The sequence below is a fragment of the Sinohyriopsis cumingii genome, unplaced genomic scaffold, assembly GCF_028554795.1.
Source record: "Sinohyriopsis cumingii isolate HCF-2022 unplaced genomic scaffold, ASM2855479v2 utg000066l, whole genome shotgun sequence".
In the NCBI taxonomy this organism is placed as follows: Eukaryota; Metazoa; Mollusca; class Bivalvia; order Unionida; family Unionidae; genus Sinohyriopsis; species Sinohyriopsis cumingii.
Genome location: NW_028315866.1, coordinates 1,531,516 through 1,555,181, shown reverse-complemented (window position 1 = coordinate 1,555,181; position 23,666 = coordinate 1,531,516). Strand labels below are relative to the sequence as shown.

The 23,666-nt window shown below is 34.1% G+C and overlaps 1 protein-coding gene across 1 annotated transcript in view; it reads right to left on the bottom strand.

Annotated features, from left to right (window-relative positions):
* Window positions 1-189: 189 nt before the first annotated feature.
* LOC149774971 (uncharacterized) overlaps window positions 190-23,666 on the bottom strand; it is a 30,789-nt gene continuing 7,312 nt past the window's right edge. Inside the window, exons 3-8 of the mRNA XM_089944621.1 lie at window positions 22,710-22,892; window positions 17,216-17,328; window positions 14,930-15,133; window positions 12,467-12,617; window positions 11,130-11,208; window positions 190-8,724 (exon numbers count right to left, since the gene is read on the bottom strand). Of these exons, the coding sequence (XP_089800747.1) occupies window positions 6,963-8,724; window positions 11,130-11,208; window positions 12,467-12,617; window positions 14,930-15,133; window positions 17,216-17,328; window positions 22,710-22,892 (2,492 nt within the window). The 3' untranslated portion in view covers window positions 190-6,962. The remainder of the gene's footprint in view (window positions 8,725-11,129; window positions 11,209-12,466; window positions 12,618-14,929; window positions 15,134-17,215; window positions 17,329-22,709; window positions 22,893-23,666) is intronic.

Sequence of the window (23,666 nt, the reverse complement as noted above, 5' to 3'; positions counted from 1 at the left end):
TCTCAACATAGCAACCAATGTTATGCTGAAAGGAAGAAACATAAAACTTGCCACAATTATTCGTAAGATATCACTAGTAAATTTTACAGTATGAAAAGGGACTGAACAGATTAAGTTCATGGAGGTCAAAGGTCAGAGGTTAAAATGTTTACTTCTACTTCTATCTCTAGAATATGAGAGAAAGCAAGCTTGCTTTTGTATCATTTATTTATTAATTTCATTACAAATGAACAAAAAGAAACATTTTTACTCTATATTTCTTTCACTTTAAGCAGCAGTTTAAATTTAAGTCGACTTCGTTCCCGTGTTCTAAAAATTCTAATTACCCCATAATTAAGGTCATTACACACACAATACTACCACAAGACATATTATGTAAGCAAGAGCAAATTAAGCATAATTAGCTTATTTTCATGCATAGCATCAATGATAATCATCTGTTTTGCTGAGAACATCATACATGATGATACGAATATAAGAACAACAGTTGCACATATTTTCAGATTTGTTTTAATGTGGTGTTCTACGACTTCTTATTTTGCACAGGGTTGGATTTTAAAAGAAAAATAATTTCTCTGGTTTTCCCCACTGGTTATACTGGATATTTAAAAAAAGAACTAGTACATCTTAGGTACTGGTAAAGAACTTTTAGTTCACTTTATTTTGGTGTGTGGTTAATTGGTGTAGTATGGGTTATTGAAAATAAAGCTTGGCCTTACTTCAGATGTGCACCTATCAAAAAAATGCTAGCTCTGTTTGGTCATTTTCACATCCTGGACTTCAGAAGAAAATTGTACAAAAAAGAGCAGATATTTTTTAATTTTTTTTATACATATTTGGTAATTCATTACTTGCACTTACAGAAGCTGGTATTGTCTAGTGTGGTAAAATTAATTTACTCTATCTTAATAACTGCTAAAGATAGTGTACTTTTTTAGGCTAATTCAGGCTGATTTCACAAGCATAAGGGAACAGTTATTTTGGTTAGCTGTGTGCTAAGATCATTTACAATTTCCACAATTACAATATCCCGAATCGTTTTAGCCATAGCACATTAAAGTAACATAGAGGTATGCCAACATTTTCTCCACTGTGCATGTTGCAAATGCAAACAATTTCACCTTACATCTGCCACTCTCGGAAGTTTGAAATATATGTAGATCACCTCCTAAATGGCTTGGTTATGCAAAAACATATACAGTCAACACTATTTATAACAACATCCATTATAACTGAATATTAACTTAACAATGAAAAATAAGTTGGAATGGAACAATTAAATTTCACCGTTACATTAGAACATTTGAGTTCTGGCACCAACATTAATGTTTTGTAACAAACACTGCAAATTACATATAATAAACGAATATTACAATGACACTGCCCAAGGGCCTGAAATCAATTGACCAGGTGTTACAATGATACTGCCCCAAAGGCCTGAAATCAATGGATCAGGTGTTATAATAACACTGCCCAAGGCCTGAAATCTATTGATCAAGTGATACAATGACACTGAGCCACGGACCTGAAATCAATTAATCAGGTGTTACAATGACACTGCCACAAGGGCCTACAATCCAATGATCAGGTGTTACAATGACACTGCCCAAGGGCCTGCAATCCAATGATCAGGTGTTACAATGACACTGCCCCAAGGCCTGAAATCTTCTAACCTGGTTATTATCTCCTGACCTGGTATTACAACCAAGGCCTGAAATCCACTGAGCAGGCATTACAATGACACTGTCCCAATGCCCAAATTCTACTAACCAGGTGTTACAATGCTAGTGTCATAACACCTAAAATCTGCTAACCAGGCATTACAATGACACTGCCCAAAGGTCTGAAATCTCCTGACTAGATATTACAATGACAATGCCCCCAGTCTTTAAATCTCCTGGCTGAATTTTACAATAACAATGCCTATGGCTTAACCATGTGTTACAATGATACTTCCCAAAACCTGAAATCTGCTGACAAGGTGTCAAAATATATTTGCCCCAATTCCTGAATTCTGCTGACTAGGTGTAACAATGACACTTCTCCAAGGCTTGACATCTGCAAACCAGGTGTTACAATAACACCATCCAAGGTCTGCAACCTGCTGACCAGGTGTTATGACATAGTCTTAAAGCCTGAAATCACATATTAGTAATCAGGATTTTGTTCACATCTATTACAGTGTATTAATAAAAAAAATGAGAAAAAAACAAAGTAAACACCTGTCACATACTGGTATGGTAATTTTAGTAAATTTGCTAGGATAAATTTCTAAGAATGGTTGTGTTAAACTATGTATTATACATCCAAATTTACCATTATGTCAGAATCCCCAGAACAATATGATGTGATGTCTTCAAATCCCAGAACAAAAGAAAATGTATTGCCTTTGAGGATGATTAACCAAACTGTATTTAAAATGAAGCTTCCAGTCATTATTCTAAACAATGAAAGAATCCGGTCTAACAAGACAGGTAACTCAGGCCAAAAAATGCCTTCATAAATACAATTGTAAACTTGAAAAGACAACGAAATCTCTTGCAACCAGCTTAACTGTCACATGAGCTGAGAGTAATTTAGACATGAAACTTGCTGACCGAAGATAGTTTTACAATAATTTTTTCAGAAAACTTTTGATTATCAACTAAATTTGAAATTTTATTTAAAAGAATTGTGGCCCAACACTATGTTTTAATAATTAGTAAATTACATTAGGAATATATAGTCAATATAGGTATATTATTAATTGTGACAACAAACAATAAAACCAAAATGGTACTAAGTGAAATAAATGCACATATACATACTCATAATTTGACACAAAAAAATGAACACTTGCAAGATTGTCAGGTTTCAAAAATAAAACATAGGAATATGGTATATTAATGTGGTACAAGAAGTTTAAAGAATACATAAAGATTAATATAAAAACTTTTCCCCGTAATTAATACTGTAAATTTACATACGTGTATCTACTTAGTGATTTTTTAAACTGAACTATCACATATAAGCTGTAAATACTGGACCAAGTTTGCACAAACGGTCATGTAAATATTTATAAATAAAAATGCAAATGTGTTTGTGTGAGAAAAATGCACATTTTATTCACCACTATGTCAACAAATCTGGCTCACAAGAACTCAACAAATAATATAGTGATTTGTTCATTTGTCTATCTTTGTCTCTTTTAGCTGATGATCTGGAATGATTATATGTACATAATTAACAAAGAACCTGCAACTAAAGTTAAGCCCTTCCTATCACAAGCAAATTCAGTGTAAACATTTTACAAACACAGCCATCTAATGAGCAAAATCTGATTGTTTATGATAAGTAACTGAATTATATATAAAAATAATTAAAATTTGCTTTTTTCAAAAATGAAAAATTTTGTAATTTTCCTCACAAGCAAGGGATTTTATTTTTAGCTACTGTACACAATCACTTATAAGTAGAGTCCAACTGTAAACTTCCCAGACCCTGATCTGCCATCACACAATGTGCTATGATCAGGATCTATTTAGTTTGTTAAAAGTAATCAGCAGTACAAACAAAACTGACCATGATATGCCAGCACATTATGCAATGGCAAATCAGGGTCTATGCTGTTTGCGGTTGGTTTCAACTTATAAGTGAATATGTATGGTAGTTACAGTTTAGCAATTGCATATATATCAAAATTGGAATAATTAAGGAAGCAGGAATTAACTCTACAATCTCACCATAAGACTACCAAACTTAAAATTCTCCACTGTTAAAATTCAAATTATCAGGTTATATGTGAATTAACTAAAACACAGCAAAAGTCATGTAGTTGAGAGGTCAGTGTTCAAGGAGGAGATGCCTGTGGAAGAATGTTATGTATCTAGAATTAACCATATTTGTCACAACATACTGGCAGGGGTGGATTAAGGCTCACTGGTGCCCTAAGCACTGACAAATCTTAGTGCGCCCCTCCTTTCCACATACACCTGGGAAGATAACCCTAGGGTGCACCATGATCAAAAAACAGAAGATTATGATCAATTTGCACTAGTTTTATCAATTTTTTTTACAAATCTTCATTCGTTTTTTTTTTTTTCACCCTTTTCTCAACTTTATGGTGCCCCCTTTGGCCCTGGTGCCCTAAGCACGTGCTTAGTCTGCTAAATGGTTAATACGCCCCTGCATACTGGTATAGGAGTTTAAATACTGCAACAGTAAGAGTACATGTTAACATTATTGCAAATATTCAGTAAATATCTATACAGTATATTTTTATTCATTGAATTTTCAAGCCTATGTTATTTCATTTAGCAAGTACATAAATAAACCTCAAACATAACTATTCATATCTGGCTGTAAATTGGTGCACAAAATATTTAAAAAAAGGATTTTGCATACATTAATGAAACAATTCATGTCATAAAGATTATAATCCTGTTTTTTTTCTTCAGAAATAAGAAGACACAACAATGTTTAATCTCCACATTCCATTTGATCCATGAAAATGTGGACACCAAGAAAATTATTTTACAAACAAAATACAGCATAAAAACTGCTAGATGATATTAACAAAATGTTCCCACCGGTTAAAGGGAAAAATTATGCAAATGCGGAAGACTAGACACATTTCATCTTTTACAATGAAAGCAAGGTATACAAGTTTAGATAACTGCAACGAAAAAACATTGCTCACCTGTTAACAAGAATAATGATAAAATATAATAATGAATCTTGACAAGGGCAGTAACATAACATGTACAGAGCTGTAGCAATAAAGTTTTCTTTCTGGTGAAACACGCTGTAAATGAAATTCTGGATGATATTGGAGATTCTACCAAATATTTGAATTTATCAACCTGTGCAGAACTCTTATTTGTACAATCCAGAATATCTACCACTAAAATATTTAATACCACTTGAATGAACCAAACAATTCTGCTGTAATGTCTTCTGTTGCCTGCAACCTCAAAAAATTGACAACCCAAAAATCAATCAAATAATTTGAGCCTGTACAAAAAATGTATTGCACTTAAAATTCAGCAAATCATCGTGAATTGATTCTATTCCATTTCAATGTGGCTTTACTTGTGCACCCTTCCAGTTTCCTGAAAAAAAGACCTAAAAAAAATTGAAAATGATAACTACAAACAGTAACAAAACAAAAGTCTAGTTATCTGTTACAAGTAAATGAATGTATGTATCAGTGCATAACAATTTATAGCACTATGGTAGATGTGATTCCTGTACACACCAGCCAATTTCTCAAGTCATTTTGGGTAAGTTTCTGCAGGGTATTTTGGGTATAACTGATATCTGGTACTCATTTTAAAAAAATGTTCATTGCAAAAGTACAGTAATGTACCAGTTGTACCCACAATTCTTCATAGGAAATTACCCACAATAATCTGCAAATGAGACTGCTTTGTATACAAATTTCCATAGCCCATAGCTACAATCAACTGCTAAAAATTATACTTCAAACTGATATTGACTGTCATTTACCTGCTCAAAATAAATGTACTTTCATTTTGTCAAGGTTCGTAATTAAGGCTTTTCCAGGAAAATATACTTGGTACCCAGGGAAGGCAGTTTTGATGTGGGGTAGTCACCCATCGATGCAATTTAGAAATTTGTATCATTTTCATATGAATTCTGCGAGTAACCAGAGTAATTTGGAATATATTTTTTTGAAAATTGTCTTCCTGGGTACCATGCATGTTTAAATGGAACAGCCCTTACTATTATCTATTTTGGTCAAGCATTTTTTCAGAAAACCAGAAGGGTGAAATGAACTGTATTAGGTAGAGGCAGTTAATTAAAATCCCAGCCGTGTTATTTCAAATAGCAAGATATGAACCTGAGAGGAATGACAGATTTCTTTGTTGTCTTGAACTGTATAGTTCAGTAACATTTATTTTATTTACTTGTTGACTTTTGGACCCAGTTAATTCAACTGCATTACTGCATTGCCATTTTCAAGGAAATATTGCCACAATGCCATCATCATCCAGTTCTCAATACAAAGGAAAGCACGTCATGCTATATGGTTTGAATCTGATGAAACTTTTCAAATGAGAGACTCAGACTTCTATTTTATACCCAACTGCTGCAAAGATGATCTCACCTAAGCAAATGCTTTCAAACTTAACATGGATGCTTTTGGGGAGCAAAGTAACCTGTGCTGAACATTTCATACATAATATGACAGCAGATTTGGGTCTCTGCAGTTTGCAGTTGAACTCATTAACCAAGTACAACTCTATTACCAACTCTCATTACAATGGTCAAGTCTATTTCCAGCCAGTATGTCATATTTACAAATCTGCTATTGTAAAGTATGAGCTATTACTGGAGTTATCATGCTTGTATAATTATTGCCAAAACTGACTGTGTGAATGAGAAGAAATCAGAAATTAAATACTAACTTGAAATCTAATATTATCTTAACTATTTCTCAAGTATCATACATATTTTCCGATATTCAAAGTTCATTTTTCTGAGACGAAAATAGCACTAGATATACTCGCATATAAGTGGAGTCTAACTTTAAACAACACAGACCCTGATCTGCCAATGAGTCACACATCACAATAACAAAGTCTGTTATAAATTCACTATTTTCTGTGGAATGCCAGTTTTCAAGGGCATCCCTGTTAGTATAATCACAAATTTAAAAATGCAAACAATAATAAATCTGTGAAAACAATGAGTCAATCTTCATAAACCACAAATTTCAGAAATGTAAAAAAAATAGCACCTTTTGGCAAAATCCACACAATTGATTCTCATGAAAATAACTCAATGCCTACTATATGAGAAAATGCCTAAAGGTAAAAATGAACAACAATTGAAAACTTCAAACACTACAACACAGCTTATACTCTCCTTGCAGAAAAACAAAAATTACAATAAATCTGAAATGCCTCAAAAATTAACAAAGAACAGTAATGAAAAATACATATATAATAACTTCTCTCCTATACTATTGTTGCCGCTGATGATTGATGCTCATCAAAAATGGCAGAATTTTGATTCTCCACCATGCCTTTGCCATCTTGATGATGTCTTGCCCTATTCTGAGAATACTCTTGTGAAGATTGTCGTGGGAGAGGCGGTTTCTCTGAAAGCCTCGGATATTTCGTTAGGTGTGTGCCATTTCCATTCCTCTTACTATCTGGTGATTGCCGAGAGTGGTCTCCTTTTCCACCTAATTGCTGAAAGCTGCCTCCCTTAATATTCTGTGAATGCTGGGTATGGCTCCCCACTGAACTACCCTGAGAACTATGATGCCCAACCCAAGAGTCCCCCGAGTATTTGTGCGTATCACTGGAAGTGCTAGATGGACTTTGAGGCATATCCAAAGTGCTGTGTGCAGAAACACCATTATCTGTTATTTCTGCTTCCAAGCCACCTTTCAGCTTTTCTGGAGATCTGCTCTTTTCACTGGAAGAAATAGGTCCATTTTCACTAAAAGACTCTGATTTATCTTTTGGCTGATTTTTTTCAAAATGTTTCATTCGCCTAAATGATCTGCTTCTTTTAGTTACAGAAATGCCCTTGATACTTGTTCGTGACACAAAATCGTCAGGTTGACTGGAGCCTTTGTCAAAATTTCTGGCAACATTGGAAAGACTACTGGCTCGTCGACTGTTGGGTGAACTTGGCTGACTTAAAGCAGCTGGTTTTGATCGATTTCTGGGTTTTCGTCTCAGCGAGTCCGATAAAAGGTCAATAAGTGATTTACTCTGGGGTCTCTGAGATTCAAGGTTATTTGGTGATTTAGCTGCCTTTAGACGAGCCTCATACAGTTTCTCCTTACTTGCAATCCTCACAAAATTAGGGTTTGAAACAGATCGTCTCATTTTGTGCCAACCTCTTATATTCTCACTGTATCTTTTACGTAATTCTCGGACAGGAAGACCTGGAGATTCATCTATTTCTCCCTTCCTACCTTCAATATTATAGTAATTCTCAGGAGAGCAAGCATCAGGTGACCAGTTGATACTACCTGAAAATGTTTGTAACCTTGGAAATGGTTCTGGGAGTAATTCTTCATCATCTTCATCATTGTCACTAATAACTTCATCCAACATATAACTCATATTTTTGAAAACTCCATCTTCCTGATACATAACAGATTTCAAGTAATCATCGACACCTTCACAACTCACTGATCTCAGCCTGGTTAGTTTTCGCTCTGAGTGTTTGGCAGCAGTAGTATTGGCACCATTCCTGTCTACAGAATCACTTTTTCGTCCATTATTTGTAGCACAATCATCATGCAATGCTGTAAGGTACTGCTCATCTGTTTGTAATGTATCAGATCCATTCATCATAAAATGTGACTGTGAATTATGTGAACTTGAAGGCAAAACCTCTGGTGAAACTGATCCCATTTGAAACACATCCTGAAATGGAGGAGGAGGTGACCAGTTAGCCGAAGTTGGAGAAAATGCAGATAAACTGCTGCCCTGTGATACTGATGACTGCATCCTCAAGTATGACATCTGTTCTCGACCCTGCATAACCACTGGAATGCTACTTGTGTGCATATGGTGCAGTCTTGATCCAGGAGTTGGAAATGGTGGTCTCCCTGGTAATGGTGACTGACTAGACGAATCAAAAGTGGGAGTACCACCTCTGATAAAATTGTCTGATTTGAACACTTGAGGAGAATTCCCCATTTCAAGGTTAAGAATGTTTCGATTAGGAAGGGGAGGAAGAGGAGGGTGTGCTCCACTGAAATTAAATAAAATAAAGCAATAATAATTTTAATTTATTATTTTTCTATTTTCTGACAATCAGTTGAGACTGTGTACAATAAATATTTGTATTTAAAAAAGTGCTATTACTGTACCAACACACTTAAGAAAAACTAGGTCTGGTAACAATCAGAATGTTCTTTCCTAACAACTTTGCGGATGATAACACAACTTTCATTCATCATATCCCATATACACTTGTGTGGTTCAATCACCTCCTCTGTACTTGTCAAAATTAACATATATACTTGTTTGTAAGACAGGTCCAACTGCAAAAAATATTAGCCTGATCTCTGCTTTCACACTACGCATCGACAGATCAGGGTCTATCTTGCTTGTTCTAATGATTACTCCTAACGAACTGCATAGCTCCAGATCTGCCAGCACATTATGCAACAGATGTGGATCTGAGCAGCTTGCAGCTGGACTCAACTTATAAGGGAGGATATATGGTATACAGTGGAACCCCACTATAACGAGATAACTGGGGTCCAAAAAATTGGATCGCATTAATATCGGGGTGGCGTTAATGCAAGGTTTTACAGTATCTTACTTTCTTCAGAGAACAACTCATTGGCGCATATACGTGTATTCATGTCTAATGTATATCATGAAATGGTTATCAACACTGTTTATTATCGTGCTGTTGTGGCATGTAGTTCATCTATAATGCATGTAATTCCATTGAAAAACTGCACACAGATTTACAATATTCAATAATTTTTTTCCCAGATCATTGTATCTGAATTCAACGTCTAATATACAGCATGAACAGAGTATCAACATCATTTACTTGCCATCTGATATCGTACCGTTGGGGCTTGCAATTAATCCATAATATATGTAATTCCATTGCAAAATTTGCATACAAATTTAAACTATTGAATAATTTTGTCACACATCATTATGTGTCTGAATTCATTGAAAAAAATTAAGAGCAAAATTAGCTTAAGAAAGACAAAGCAGGTGTACAGTTCATTACGTTCCAAGGTCTATGAACGGTGTCTGTACAAATTTCATACTGCTCAAATTATCTCATATGCATTTCCGTGTACATCTATCCATTGCAAATTTCCAAGAGTTAACGCTTGAACGCTTATTCGTTTGAACGACTACATCAACAATAATTAACAATCAACATGCTTTCAGCATGCATTTAACTTTGACTTCAGATTTTGTGAATATCAAAAGAAATGTGTGAAAACTACTATACTAATCATTGTGCAAAGTACAGAGAACAACTTACGTTTGTAAACTTGCTATTCCATAACGGTACAATATTTTTATAAAAAAATTAATAACGAGTTCATAAGCAAACCCCATACGTGTAAAACCCGAGAACTAAGTGCAATGGTCACAAGTCACTTTTATAAAAATTTTAAAGTTGAACTCATGTACAATTTCATACCCTTTCGATTTCCAGCTAATAAAGCGTACATTATTTACTGGTCAACTGATTGCACCTAATAACACCGCCATCCCCAGCAAACGTGTTGGCGGCTTTTGTTTTTTTGATGTTTATTAAACTGTGAGAATCTTTTATCAACCACTGCATTGCATGCTGCTTGGTTGTGTATGCAGTTAAAGAAGAAACACATCGGCTAATGTTTGAGCAACGACTGTATACAGAATTAATTGAAGACAATCACAAAGACAACTTACTGGCTTTACTCACTGACCAGTAATAAGTAACATTTTTGATAATGTTTATTTTGGCATAACACTTCAAGAACCTGGTGATATTGTTAAATTTCAAAAGCTACATCACGATCATATTATATTAAAATTCATACACGAATGCTTCCCCAAAATGATAATAAATGTTTTACACACTATTTCTCGTACTTAAAAAATATATTCTTTCCCGGTACAAGAAAAATGCACGTACATGTATTTAAAATTTCAGGAACCACGCCACGATCATATTTAATTCGAATTCATACGTGATCTCCTCCCCATAATGATAATACATTTTTTATACACTATTTTATGTACTTTGAACAAAAATATTTTTTCATGTGCGAATGGATATACAAAATTTTGGAAGCCACACCACAACCACGTTATATCTGAATTCGCATTATAGCAGGACGTGATATAGCGGAGATGCACTGTACAAAAAAAATATTAAACATTTTACCCCTTAACTGGTCATAATGACCAGGAAATTAGGGATTTTTCAACATGAAAGACAGCTCTTACTAGTCAGCATTGAGGATATTATCCATTATCCAATTACAAATTTGAATGATTTCTTATTTGTGAAAATCCTATTTTTCATTATAATTTTGCAGTTCTTCGATTTAATCAATTTACCTCATTGCTGCACACTGCAAGAACTATGAGAATATTTTTTTTAAAAATATATACTTATTTATGTACCTTTGTGTGCTGTCCACACTTGGTCTTGAATTGGTGAGTCTGGTATGAACAACAGTCTTAGAAGTACCCTGCTTTTTATCTATAGAAAAGAAAAATGTTATTTAAAACGTTGCTTAATTTCCTTATTTTAGGTTCAGTAGTTTTTATTGATGACTATATCTCAGGTGATGCCAATCTTAAGGCAAGTAATTTGTTCATTCATAGGCAGAATATTTCTCCATATAGCTTAATTCAACCATAAAAGGATGTTTATGCCCAGTCAAAAAGTGTTACTCTGTTACCCTTCATCTTTCAGTCCACTTGTCCTATTATGATTCAGTTTTACATTTAAATCATTTTCTTTCACAGACCTGCCAACCCTAACAAGATGGCCTCAGTAAGACAGGTTTTTTTTTCTCCACGAGCTTGACCAATTTTCAGTAAGGTGTAGCTAAACATCATGACTGATACTGTCAAGTTGGAAAATGTGTTTTAAAGTTCGGTATTCCAAAATGATGCATCACTGGTAAACATTATGTTTATTTTGAAAAGTTTGTAAAGTGCACATGCACCTTATTTACCTCTAGTACAGTTGCACAAACTTCAGTTCCAAACCCTATGCAGCTCAATGGCTTGCTGCTATCTTTCAACTTAAATTCTTTAATTTTTTTCTTCATTAAACTTTACAATGGAAATCGTATCTCCCACCAAATAACATACTCAAACTAACACATGACATTGTAATTGTATTTGGTCCCTTCCTACTTTTACACAGAACAATCCAAATATTCCTTTTTATTCTTCTGTACTGATTATTTTAAAAAATTTAGAGAGGACAATTTTTGCCTTTCATCTTTAACATGTATTGGTAGCTGGATGGCATTTTTTTATAAAAATCTATAACTAGCAGTTTGATCATGAAGATGATTCGCATTGAAAACTGTGCAGTTTGAAGCATCTGAGGCACTACTGTACAGTTAGTCTGGTTCTCTAGTTCCACTAAATCCAATATGAAACCCAGATCCAAATAAAACACGGATGAACCAATTATCTGGACTTCACCCCAACAATTATATTTCCGTAGTTTTTCCTTTTATTCTATAGGTCCATAATTTAAGGGTCATTTTCGTAAGACTTATGGCAAAATCATAAGGGTTGGCAGCTCTGTTTAATTGCACATATAACTAAAATGCAAACTTATAACAGATTGGAAATTCTATACAAATCAGAAACTCATGAGTAATCTCGTAAGATCCTTCATGTAACAGCCTGAGTCTACCTTATTCAATGTCTTATGTCCTAAAGGATGAAACAAATGTTTCTTTTAAGAGACTGCCTGCCAAAAAACTATATATTACCATTTATATCCAGACTCCAGCTGTCATGCAGAATCTGCCTTATTTCACTCAATTCTAGAGGAGAGGTGGGCCTTACAGTGGTCAAGGACAGCAGTCTTTCAGCCTCAAGCATGTAGTCTTCTATTTCCTCCCTTGTGCCTCTTCTGTTTGGCTATACAAAGGATCAATCAAATAATATAATAAATTTGAAGGAAAAATATTACCATTAACAAAGAGACAACTATATAAGTTGTAAACAAGCTGCTGAAATAGAAATTCCAGTTCAATATTAATCAAAAATATTTACATTTATAAGCATCATAATGACACATTTTAAACTTTCTGTATCACATCAGACTGTGGCATAACATATAGAATCTATGTTGGGGTTTGGACCGAGACAAGGAAATCTCAGTTAAGGGTTTATATTATATGTCTCCCCACTCGGGCAAGCCTCGTGGGGAGACAAATAATATAAACCCTTGACTGAGATTGGATGAGAAAAATAATCTACAGTTAGGTTTGGACCGAGACAAGGAAATCCCAGTTGCGGGTTTATATTATATGTCTCCCCACTCGGGCAAGCCTCATGATGCAGGTTTATTTTCACATTTGATAACTGACAGGGTCTTGTTAAGTATTAACGCTGTTGAAAATGATATAAAATGTTATTCCTGTATAAAATTTATCTTGTTCATATTTCCATGTTGTTCATTGATAAACTCCATAATGATTTAATGTTTGCTTGGAAATTTCATTTAGCACACTTGTTCTATCCCTATCAGTTGTTATTATGTAAGGTCATTGTCATCTGACGTTACATAGCAGATAGGACTGACTAAAATTAAACAAGAATGTTATTTTTTTTAATATAAAAAGAAATGTGCTGACACTAAGGTAGCCATTGCCTAAGATGTAAAGTATGAAGTTTCTGAATAAACAATACTGTGACAGTAGTCACATTTCATTTCACATTAGATCACTGAACGGGTCTTGTTAAGTATTAACGCTGTTGAGAATGACATAAAATGTTATTTCTGTATACAATTTATTTCATTGTTACCTTTATTTTAGTAAGAGATAGCATCATCTTGTTCATATTTCCATGTTGTTCATTGATAAAATTCATAATGATTTCAGGTTTGATTGGAATTTAATTTAGCACACTTGTTCAATCCATATCAGCAGTTATTATGTAAGGTCATGGTCATCTGATGTAGCAGATGGGACTGACTAAAACTGAGCAAGAACATTGTAAATAAATGAAATGCATTAAACCACTGGTAGCCATTACTAAGATGTAAAGTATGAAGTTTCTGAATCAACATAACATGATTATGTACAGGTTATGTATTATGGGGTGATGTGAAGCAGGGAATGAAAGGAAATTTCCGCTAAGTAAATCTGAATGCATTACTGATGGAATACATTGATTTGATAATAGAAAGGTCGAAATTGGAATTATAAGGATTAAATGATCACGGTTGGGTATTTATCGATGTGTAAATTTTACCTAATCACTCACAAAGTTAACATAAAGTCCTTTGGACATTATTTACTTTGTGAGTGATTACGTAAAAATTACACATCGATAAATACCCAACCATGGTCATTTAATCCTATAATAAAAAATTGGACTTCTGAAATGTGAATATTAAAATGAAACAAAAATGGAATAAATACCAAATTCGAAAAGATGTGTATGCATCTTGCTGATCTAAACTTGACTAGTTTGGAGTGAAAGATCTCGAAAAATCCACTTACATCGTATTGATCTAAACTTGACTAGTTTGGAGTGAAAGATCTCAAAAAATCCACTTACATTGTATTGATCTAAACTAAGCTAGTTTGGATTAAAAAATCTATAAAATTTCACTCATATCTTATTTATCTAAACTAAGTTTGTTTGGATTGGAAGATCTTTAAAAATCTTCTAACATCTTACTGAACTAAACTTGGCTAGTTTTGGATTGAAAAGTCTCAAAACTCCACCCACATCTTACTGATCTAAATTTGGCTAGTTTGGATTTAGAAATCTCCAAAATCTATTCACATCTTCCTCATATAAACTTGAATAGTCTGGACTGAAAAATCTCTAAAAATCTACTCACATCTGACGGACCTAAACTTGGCTAGTTTGGAATGAAAAATCTTTAAAATTCTACCGACACAGCCAGGCATGTACTGAACAATTTTTCTTGCCCAGAATAAACTCTAACTCAGTCAGCAATAACAGAAACACCAGTTGTAAGTAACTGCCAGTTGAAATCAGTCTTTACTCTCTCTAGTAAATTTTTGTCACTGCTGAGAAGTTAAGAAAAGTGCTCATACAAGCTTGAACAAAACAAATGGAAACAGTGGTGAGAACTGAACCAGAAATATCCCGACAGGGTAAATGAAAAATATACTCATTTGCCAGAAATGTTTATTCACCATTTAAAATTATGTCAGTCAATTTTTAACCTCTCCAAGTATATTACTAACCTGAACTTTATCAAGAGAGTCCATTACATATCTGTCAATCAGATCATAAATTTTATCATCCTGGCCTGAATCTACATGGAAAATATACTGCCCATCTCCCATTGGAGCAACTCTTCCAATGTCCAAAACAAGACCTCCTTGACCGGAGCTTTCATACGATCGAATACTCTTAAGTGGCCACTGGGCAAGAACAGAGTGGCAAGACTGAAAAAAGAAGAACATTAAAAATATTTTCATAAGAATAATAATAATCCAAGCTATTTACATTTATACAATCATTTAGCTGAATACATCTTTGCATAATACATATCCTACAATGAAAAAATGTTTGTAAATATTTATACATTGGGGATTCAGATCCTATATGATCAGGGTTCCATTATGGGACACTTCCCAAAATGTTAAGGCCCTTTTCTACCCCAATGTCGGGGAGCCGAGTAGCGAGTGGTCTAAAGTGCTCTCCGTTACAGATCACTGCCATCTCACCTCTTTCTGCACGGGTTCGAGTCTCGGATTCGGCTAATGTGGGTATGTGAGAAAGCTTGCCAGTAGCTTCTCATGGGTCAGTGGTTCTTTCCAGGGTTTTTCCTGGTTCTTCCTCCACCATTAATACTGGCCACCATGTATAGCCTATAATGTACTGAAACATGGCGTTAAACCCTACAGCAACAACTTTCCCATTGTCAAACCCATAAGCCTCTTTTCCTTCCAATTTACTAAATTTACAATGGATTAATTTATTACCATTCTGTTGCACAAAAAAATATTTTGCCATTCAAACGCAAATCTCTTTGGATATCTAAGTTTGTCCACCCTTTACTACACAATTACCAGAATTTTGACACCTTTCAAGACACACCAATTAAGATATGTAGTACTAATAAAGTTGTTATATCCATAACCATCCATCATCACTTGTAAATTCAACAACAATAAAAAAAGGAAATAAATATGAAGTAAATATTTAATCCAATGGCATGATTAATACAACTGCACAATTCAATCCACCTTCATCCATTTGATGTAAAAGTGTGTCTGCCATTTGCAAAAATATCAACACATTCAACTGGTAATGTGTGAAGTCATTTGAAAAATTTAATATTGCTGTTAAAGATTTTCTACACATGCCATTCTTTGAATAAGTTCTGTTAACTTGAAAAAGTTCTGTTCAATATTATAATGATTCTTTTTATTTAATAAAACAGGCAGATAGAAGCAAACTTTCAAAATTTGGAATGAGGCTAAGTGATTAAAATACCACACTAACACATGTTCACTGCTAATGTTGATTCATTTGCTCAGTGAAAGATCCAGCTGTATAAAAATAATTATATAAATGGCGCTATATGTTTATTGCCATATAAAAGAGAATCTGTCTACAAAGAAATTGTGCTTCAAAATCTGGACATTTTAAATCTTTATTCAACATCACGTCATTTTAAATCATTATCAATTTATAATTTGTTGATTTTAACAAAACAGTTGATACACAATAGGTTCACTAGATAGATTGGACATTAGCCATTTAATAAATTATTCAGAAAACAACAATGATGATATTCAATGAAGGTAAAAATATAGCGAGGTGTACAGAACGTTTTTAATTAAGTTGACTTTAATGATTTTGCTTAAAAGGAAAGTCATAACATTTTATGAAAACTGGGTACAAAAAATAATTTCAAACAATATGTTTTCAGAAAATAGAGGAATAATTGGAAAATTGCTCACAAATATACCTAAACTCCTCCAACTTTTATATAAAAGCTATAGTGAAAAAAATCAGGACATAAGACTTGTAAAAATGGTTAGTACAATGACTGTTCAACATATCTTCTGATCATGACTGTAATATAAACCAAGTTTCATAGCAATCCAATAAATCTGCATTCACAAACTCCTTTCATGTATTGTTCCCAGGTGGAAGTAAATAAGGGCAGTAACTCTTACAAAAATGAAATGCAGCATGAATAAATTTGTCAACATATGCATGCAGGGACATTTCTAAAATGTTCTGGTTAATTTTGTTTGTACAGTTACATTAAGGTACTTCTTTCATGATAAATCTGATATCTGATTAAAGACCACCCCTTTTCCACACAATTTTTAAAAATACTTTTTAATGATTTTTTAAAATGTTTTTAAGGATAATCCTGCGCTCCTTTCATTTCCAAAAATCCCCCAAGTGGGCTCAACCGGCTTATCACAAAAGAAATAGATTACAACTTACAGTGCTTCTACAGACAAACTCCATCATACTTAATATGGCTGAAACATCTCTTAAAATACCTGAAGTGCCAGAGTAATACCAAATGGAGAAACTTGAAGAATACACTTAGCTCCCTTGGCCCCTACTCTTCGTTGAGATTCTGAATTCTCTGGCAACACTGAGAAAATGCCATCTGCAATATAAAAATTATCCACACCAATTAATGACATAAGAGCTAGAAATTAATGCATGAGAATCTATGTTAACAATGTTACCTCTGTCGAGGTGAAACAATTCACTATGAACTGATGCACCAATACACTCACTGATACCATTGATATTTGTTGTTTGCCTTTTTATTCCTGATATGTATCGATATGTATCATCAATACATGGCATAGATGAATCATTTCACTCTCAGTACATAGTCATATCAATCAACCCCTGCACAGTCATATCAACAAGTCAAATTGACATGAACACAAAGTCTCTCAACAATAACATAAATGTAAAATTGAAACAGATGGAAAATGGTAAGTCTATGAGCCCTTACCATTTAATAAAGGCTGTAAAAATATAGTCTTGTTCCAATAATAACCACATAAAAACATTCCTGTCTGAAGCAACCTGATAAAAATTGTATCTTTACAGTCATCCATTTTGCATGGTTAGGAGGGATCTGACAAGGACCAAGTTAAAGCCAGGTTCTGATGATCTGGCTATTTTCCACAATGTATAATGTCTCAACCAATCAAATAGTCCATTTCAAACATAATTAGGCCTTGCTTTTGTTTATTTGTGATAGATGCAGAATAGCTGGACTGACCATCAGAATGCCGAAAGCTCAAACTTGAATGATCAAAAGTAATGTCACCAGAATGTAACTCCATGAAAAGTGCTTGCCAAAACAGCAATTAACAAAAGTCCATGGAGATCTTAGTTTAGATACAGCTACTATTAAATACAATGGTTTGACAGAACAATATGTCTCACCTTTTTCAGCCATAGAATACTACCTTTGTCTTGGTTTTAACAAAGTTAATTCCATTTTCTATGCCAAATTTCCATACAGTCAGTCAGTTGGTTTGTTTTAACAGCACTTTTAAGACATTACTAGCCATATCATGCCAGAGAAATGGGAACCAAGTGACCTTCCCAAGAACATGCCAAGGCAGATGACCTGTGTTGGCATGGGCTGGTCCTGAACCTATGACCCTTGGATTATGATTGCAACACACAATCAAATAGCTGCATGGCTCCCCAGTATTTTCATATGGTGGCAATCTGAATAGTTTTCAAGTCGTCAACCAGAAACTACTCTTCTGGCAGTAAAAGGAGACCTACAGGAAAAGATGGTTCCACATGTGGCTTGGCATATTCATGCCACAAAAGTGAACATAAGGTTAGAGACATATGATGTCAATGGTTTCCAAAGTATGACCCCAGGGCTTGGTTCTAGTTTTAAGGACAGACCCCATAACTAATGCAACTTATATAATCTATAATAACCATTGTCATGCCATGTGTATATATACACTTTTTTGTGTGAGGCTATGAACCATTTCTAAGTTATAACCCAAGGATCAATGCTGTTTGTGTAAATGACCTAGCCGTTTTATGCTTAGAAAGTGTATAATGATTCTAGGTTGAGATCTCAGAAGATTCCAAGATATAACTAGGGGCTAGGCACCAAAAAAGGTCATAACAGTAGTGGCATGGACCAGTGGGGCAATGCTGGTTTAAAAATAAAATTAACTGTCTACATATGCAAAAATAAAAGTACAATTCACAGCAAATACACATAATTTTTTTTACAATCGATGTAAAAACAAGGGGTACTTTTAACTGGTGTTGTTCCAATTATCAATTATAATCCATCATCAGTTGGTTGAGCAAACCAATAAGATAATTGACTGTGAAACTCTATATTTAATTGTTTGTAAAGGGAGACTACTCTTTTTAGTTGCATTCAAAACAAAGTTAGTAAAACTCTCGTGTAAATGGTATGCAAAATAGGACTTCAAATCCACTAAAGTTGATCTGAATTATGTAATGCCTTCGCAACTTACAAATATAAAACAATACCATATTCTGCAGTGCAAACTTTCATAATATATAGTTGTGATTACTTGAGTAAGCTTTGAAATTGTTGAGTTATTAACTTTAAACAAATTTGATGACTTGTTTCAGTTTAAAAGTAAAATCCTTTGAAGTATTTATAAATAATTACAACAAAAACGGGCATCATTTTTCAAGGTTTTGCAAAAAATAATTTAAACTTTTTTTAGTTCTGAAATTTATGGACACAGTATTTGTAAAAATATTACACAACTGTCATGAACATTATGATCAGCATGAGGTTTGCAACACACAAGAAATAAACAAAAATTAGTACCCCACAAATATTATAAAATAATACATGCTTGTATATAAAATGTATCCAACTGCAAACTGAACAGACATGCTACTGTTGCATAATGAGTTAGGGTCTATGCAGTTTGTTCGGACTATCAAGAGAACAAGACACAAACACCCTGATATGTCAGTACATTACACCAAGGCAGAACAGGTTTAGATTTTTTTCAGTTGGATGTGACTTATATGTGTCTTTATGATTATAAGGAATTCACGTTAAATGGATTATCGAATACAATTGTGAATTTAGAGTAAAAATTACATTTTGTGTTCCACCCAAGTGTTAACTGTTAATAATACTTAAAATTCTACAGCTGCTTTATAATGCTGTTTCTATTTTCAGAATTGCTCAAGCATGAATTATTCTAGTTGCAATGGTCAATTCTTTTTTTATATTACTGTTATTGATTTTAGCTAAAGTTCAGCCTTGTACTTATTCCACCTATTTCATATCACAGACTATTGATAAACATCCTCAGTCTCAACAAGACAATATGTACACATCTTAACTGATCATCAATCAGAGAGCAGAATCTAACTGACCATGAAATTTTGTCCGATTCCCACCAATAACTGCTTAAAGGTGCAAAATTCTGCTTATGAGAACAGTTAACATGCTACAAGAGCAGACAGCTCAACTTTCAAAGAAATTAATATATGTGAATAACGTTTCTGCATGGCTTAATTTTGTTTAACTTTCACCACCTGTAAAAAACTCCAAACATTTAATAGCGGTGAAACAATTCATCAATACATTAATACTTTTGCTGTAATAATACACATATCAATAAAAGAGATACAGAATCAATACAAAAGGATACTTACTGTATGCAAGTTATTTTAGTCTTCACCAGTCATGAATAAGGAGTATTATTTTGCTTTGTTATTCTTTAAATTTAGAATTCATCTAAATCAGCATAATTTTGCAGACACAGACACTCATTTTTATAAGCAAAAACGAAACAGAATACGAGAATACTCACTCATCATCTACAAATTAATATTCATGATCTGCCCCTCCACCTGCTAATTATCTTAATCCAGCAGCACGTTCTGCATATAGGATACATTCTGTAAATGTTCCACATGCATAATGAAGTACTTTACTCATCATTTCATAAACCACTTTTACACGATCTTTCTTCATTGAATTGCATCTTGTCTGCTTTGGTCAATTTGAAAGCTACACTCAGGGATCGTCCTGGGCTTCGCCAATGTCGCAAATTGCAATTTTTTTCCTTATTGGCAACAAAAATATCCCATCTGGCGATTTTTTTGGCGACAGACTTTTTGGCTATTTAATTTGTACATACAATCATGGATTCTGACTGGATAAATTAAAAGGGAGAATGAAAGGAAGCCACAAACTTGACTAAGCAATGCATTGGAATCAATCTGTTACACAAACGATCCTTTGTTTGTATTGACAACCCTATCTTTACAGTGCATTGTTACATCATAATCTGCTTATGCTGACATCTGGGCTGAGTACTGTATGCTGTGATACAGTCAATCATGCTACCAAACTAAACCTACAACTAACCGACTTCTGAAGATGCGAATAGAACAGATACAATTAATTGAATGGCTAATCCGTCTGTTGTTGTTGTTTTTTGTTTTTTTTACATATACCAATACAATAGTTTTGCTGAACCTTCATAGAAAACTGATAGCCTTTGAAGTACCGACTATTGCGTATAAATACAAAGCAAATGGAAAAAATCTCAATCACAATTATATCTGTCGCCAGTGCAGCATTTTACTCATTGATCTTTTCCTTTTGCCATCAATCCGTGTTATGGCTGCAGAGACTTAAACTCCACAACAAGAAATATAGCAAAAAAAAAACAACAGTTTTGCATAATTAATAATAATTATTTATTTCTCAAAATACAAGAGTGAAAGAATCCCTAAATTGGGTGTGAATTTGTGCTTATATATACGGTCCAATATTGCCAGGTGTTGACTTGTGTAAGTTTCATTCGTGGGAAAGGAGATCCTAGTTTGCTTGTCGAGAAAATTTATACAGCATTCAATGATCATTCTTGGGATTTAGGAAGCAATTCACTTCAAGCTTTGTGAAGCTAGCCATAAGGGGGAGGGGGGGGGGCTGCCGAGAGACTACTGGTGTCACCTGTCAGCACTGTAGACTGTGAACGTGGATTCAGTAAGATGAACCTCATAAAAACTGACATCAGAAATAAACTCTGCATCTCATCTCTCGAGAATTTAATGAGAATCAGCATGTACAGATGTGAAAAATTAGACTTTGAAACTGCATTCAACAAGTTGGCAGCCCTAAAATCGCGACGGATCTTCATATAACACTTTGTAACATTTTGTTAATGCTTATTGTGATTTGAGTATTAACTAACCCATCTTTTGTAATTTTCATTGCCTGTTACATTAATAGACTAAATTAACACTTCAAAAAATGTACACTACTTGTTCTGGCGACACTTTTTGAAAATTGGCGACAAAATATTGAGGTTGGCGAGTTTTTTGGCGACAGCTTTTTAAAAGCCAGGACCATCCCTGTACACTACCAGTGTTTCACATGGTGAAATATGTTACACTGAACTCTCATTGGTGGTTATAACTTGTCCCTGTCCAGGTTAAACAATAACCACCAATCAGAAATTAATGTAACTTATTCCCCGTGTGACAAACAGGAAGTTTTGGCAAAGCAACAGAGAAACTTCACGCAAAACTCATTAACTGATATGTAAAATACTTAAGCGGAGATGATAACTACAAATCTGTAATCGGCTTAATGGAAATGCAACCCGTCTGTCAACAGACATAAAACGGGTACCACTTACCTTCCAAAGATGGAAAGACCATCTAGTTTATATGTGCAAGAATATGTATCATTCTGCAGGCTGTGTATTGTGAACTGTATTGATATGTGGCATGGGTGTATCGTTTCACCCCTAACATTCAGCATTTCACAAATTCAGATTCACTATTAATAATGAACAAAGTAAATAACAAAGTAAAATAACTGGAAAAGTGTCACTTCACACAAAAGAAACAAATTTTGGTTAAAAAAATCACAATTAAGCAAAACAAATTTACCTATAGACAGTAAAGTACAGTACTGGCTACAGGTTGATAAAGATAAGATTAAATAAATTACTTGTAGACATATTCACAAACCTCGTATTTCTTCCTTAAGTCTGGACTGAATTAGTAAGAAGAAAACAAAGACGTCCATGCCTCTCTGTTCATCAGCTGACAAACATAAGGATGTTTCAGGTGTCGTCAACTCAAACACATATGCTCTGCTCTTCAAGTTTGTCACCTTCTCTACTTTGTACCCTGAGGACAGATAAATCTGGACTGAAAGAAAAATTAAATTAAGATATAAACCAGCTCTTTATTTAGCATTCTGCATAATATTTCATAAGGAATTTTTATCCATCAGATTAAATACAGTAAAATCATGTTTTCAGGGTATGAAGTTACATTGTTTTAATAAATATATCACAAATTTATCAGTACTAAAATATGTGAATTTGGGAATATGTCTTATATTATTTGGAAGGATCGTTGTTCGCTGTTCACTTGGGAGGGTCATTGTCTCTTGGAAAGATCAATGTCCACTTGAAAGGATCATTGTCCCTAGCATTGCTCCCTTGGAAGGATCACTGTCCCCTTAGAAAGATCACTGTTCCCTTGAAAAGATCACTGTACCCTCAGAAGGATCATTGTTCCCTTCAAAGGATCATTATTTGTTGGATCATTAAATCTGTGGTTCATTTTAACTACAAAATCCATGAAAATTGGCACCAACAAGAAATATTGAACTCACTAAAGTGATAAATTTCGTTTCTAAAAAATTAAAATACAATTACAGTGGTCTCCCTCTTTAGAGACTCCATTCCAATTGGTAAAACCATGTAATTAGAACCACTTTCCCTGATGCAACAATATATTTCTACCATTGTTACCTTCACGAGGGCCAACCTTTATACATGCAGGGTGTATTCAAGAGCTGTTTTGTTTTGTCAGTCTTAATAGTATTTTGCTACATTACTGACTACATCAGGCTAAGGAAATGAGCTAGTTGCCCTTCCCTACAATAAGCAGAGGCAACTGACCCAGGGATGGTCT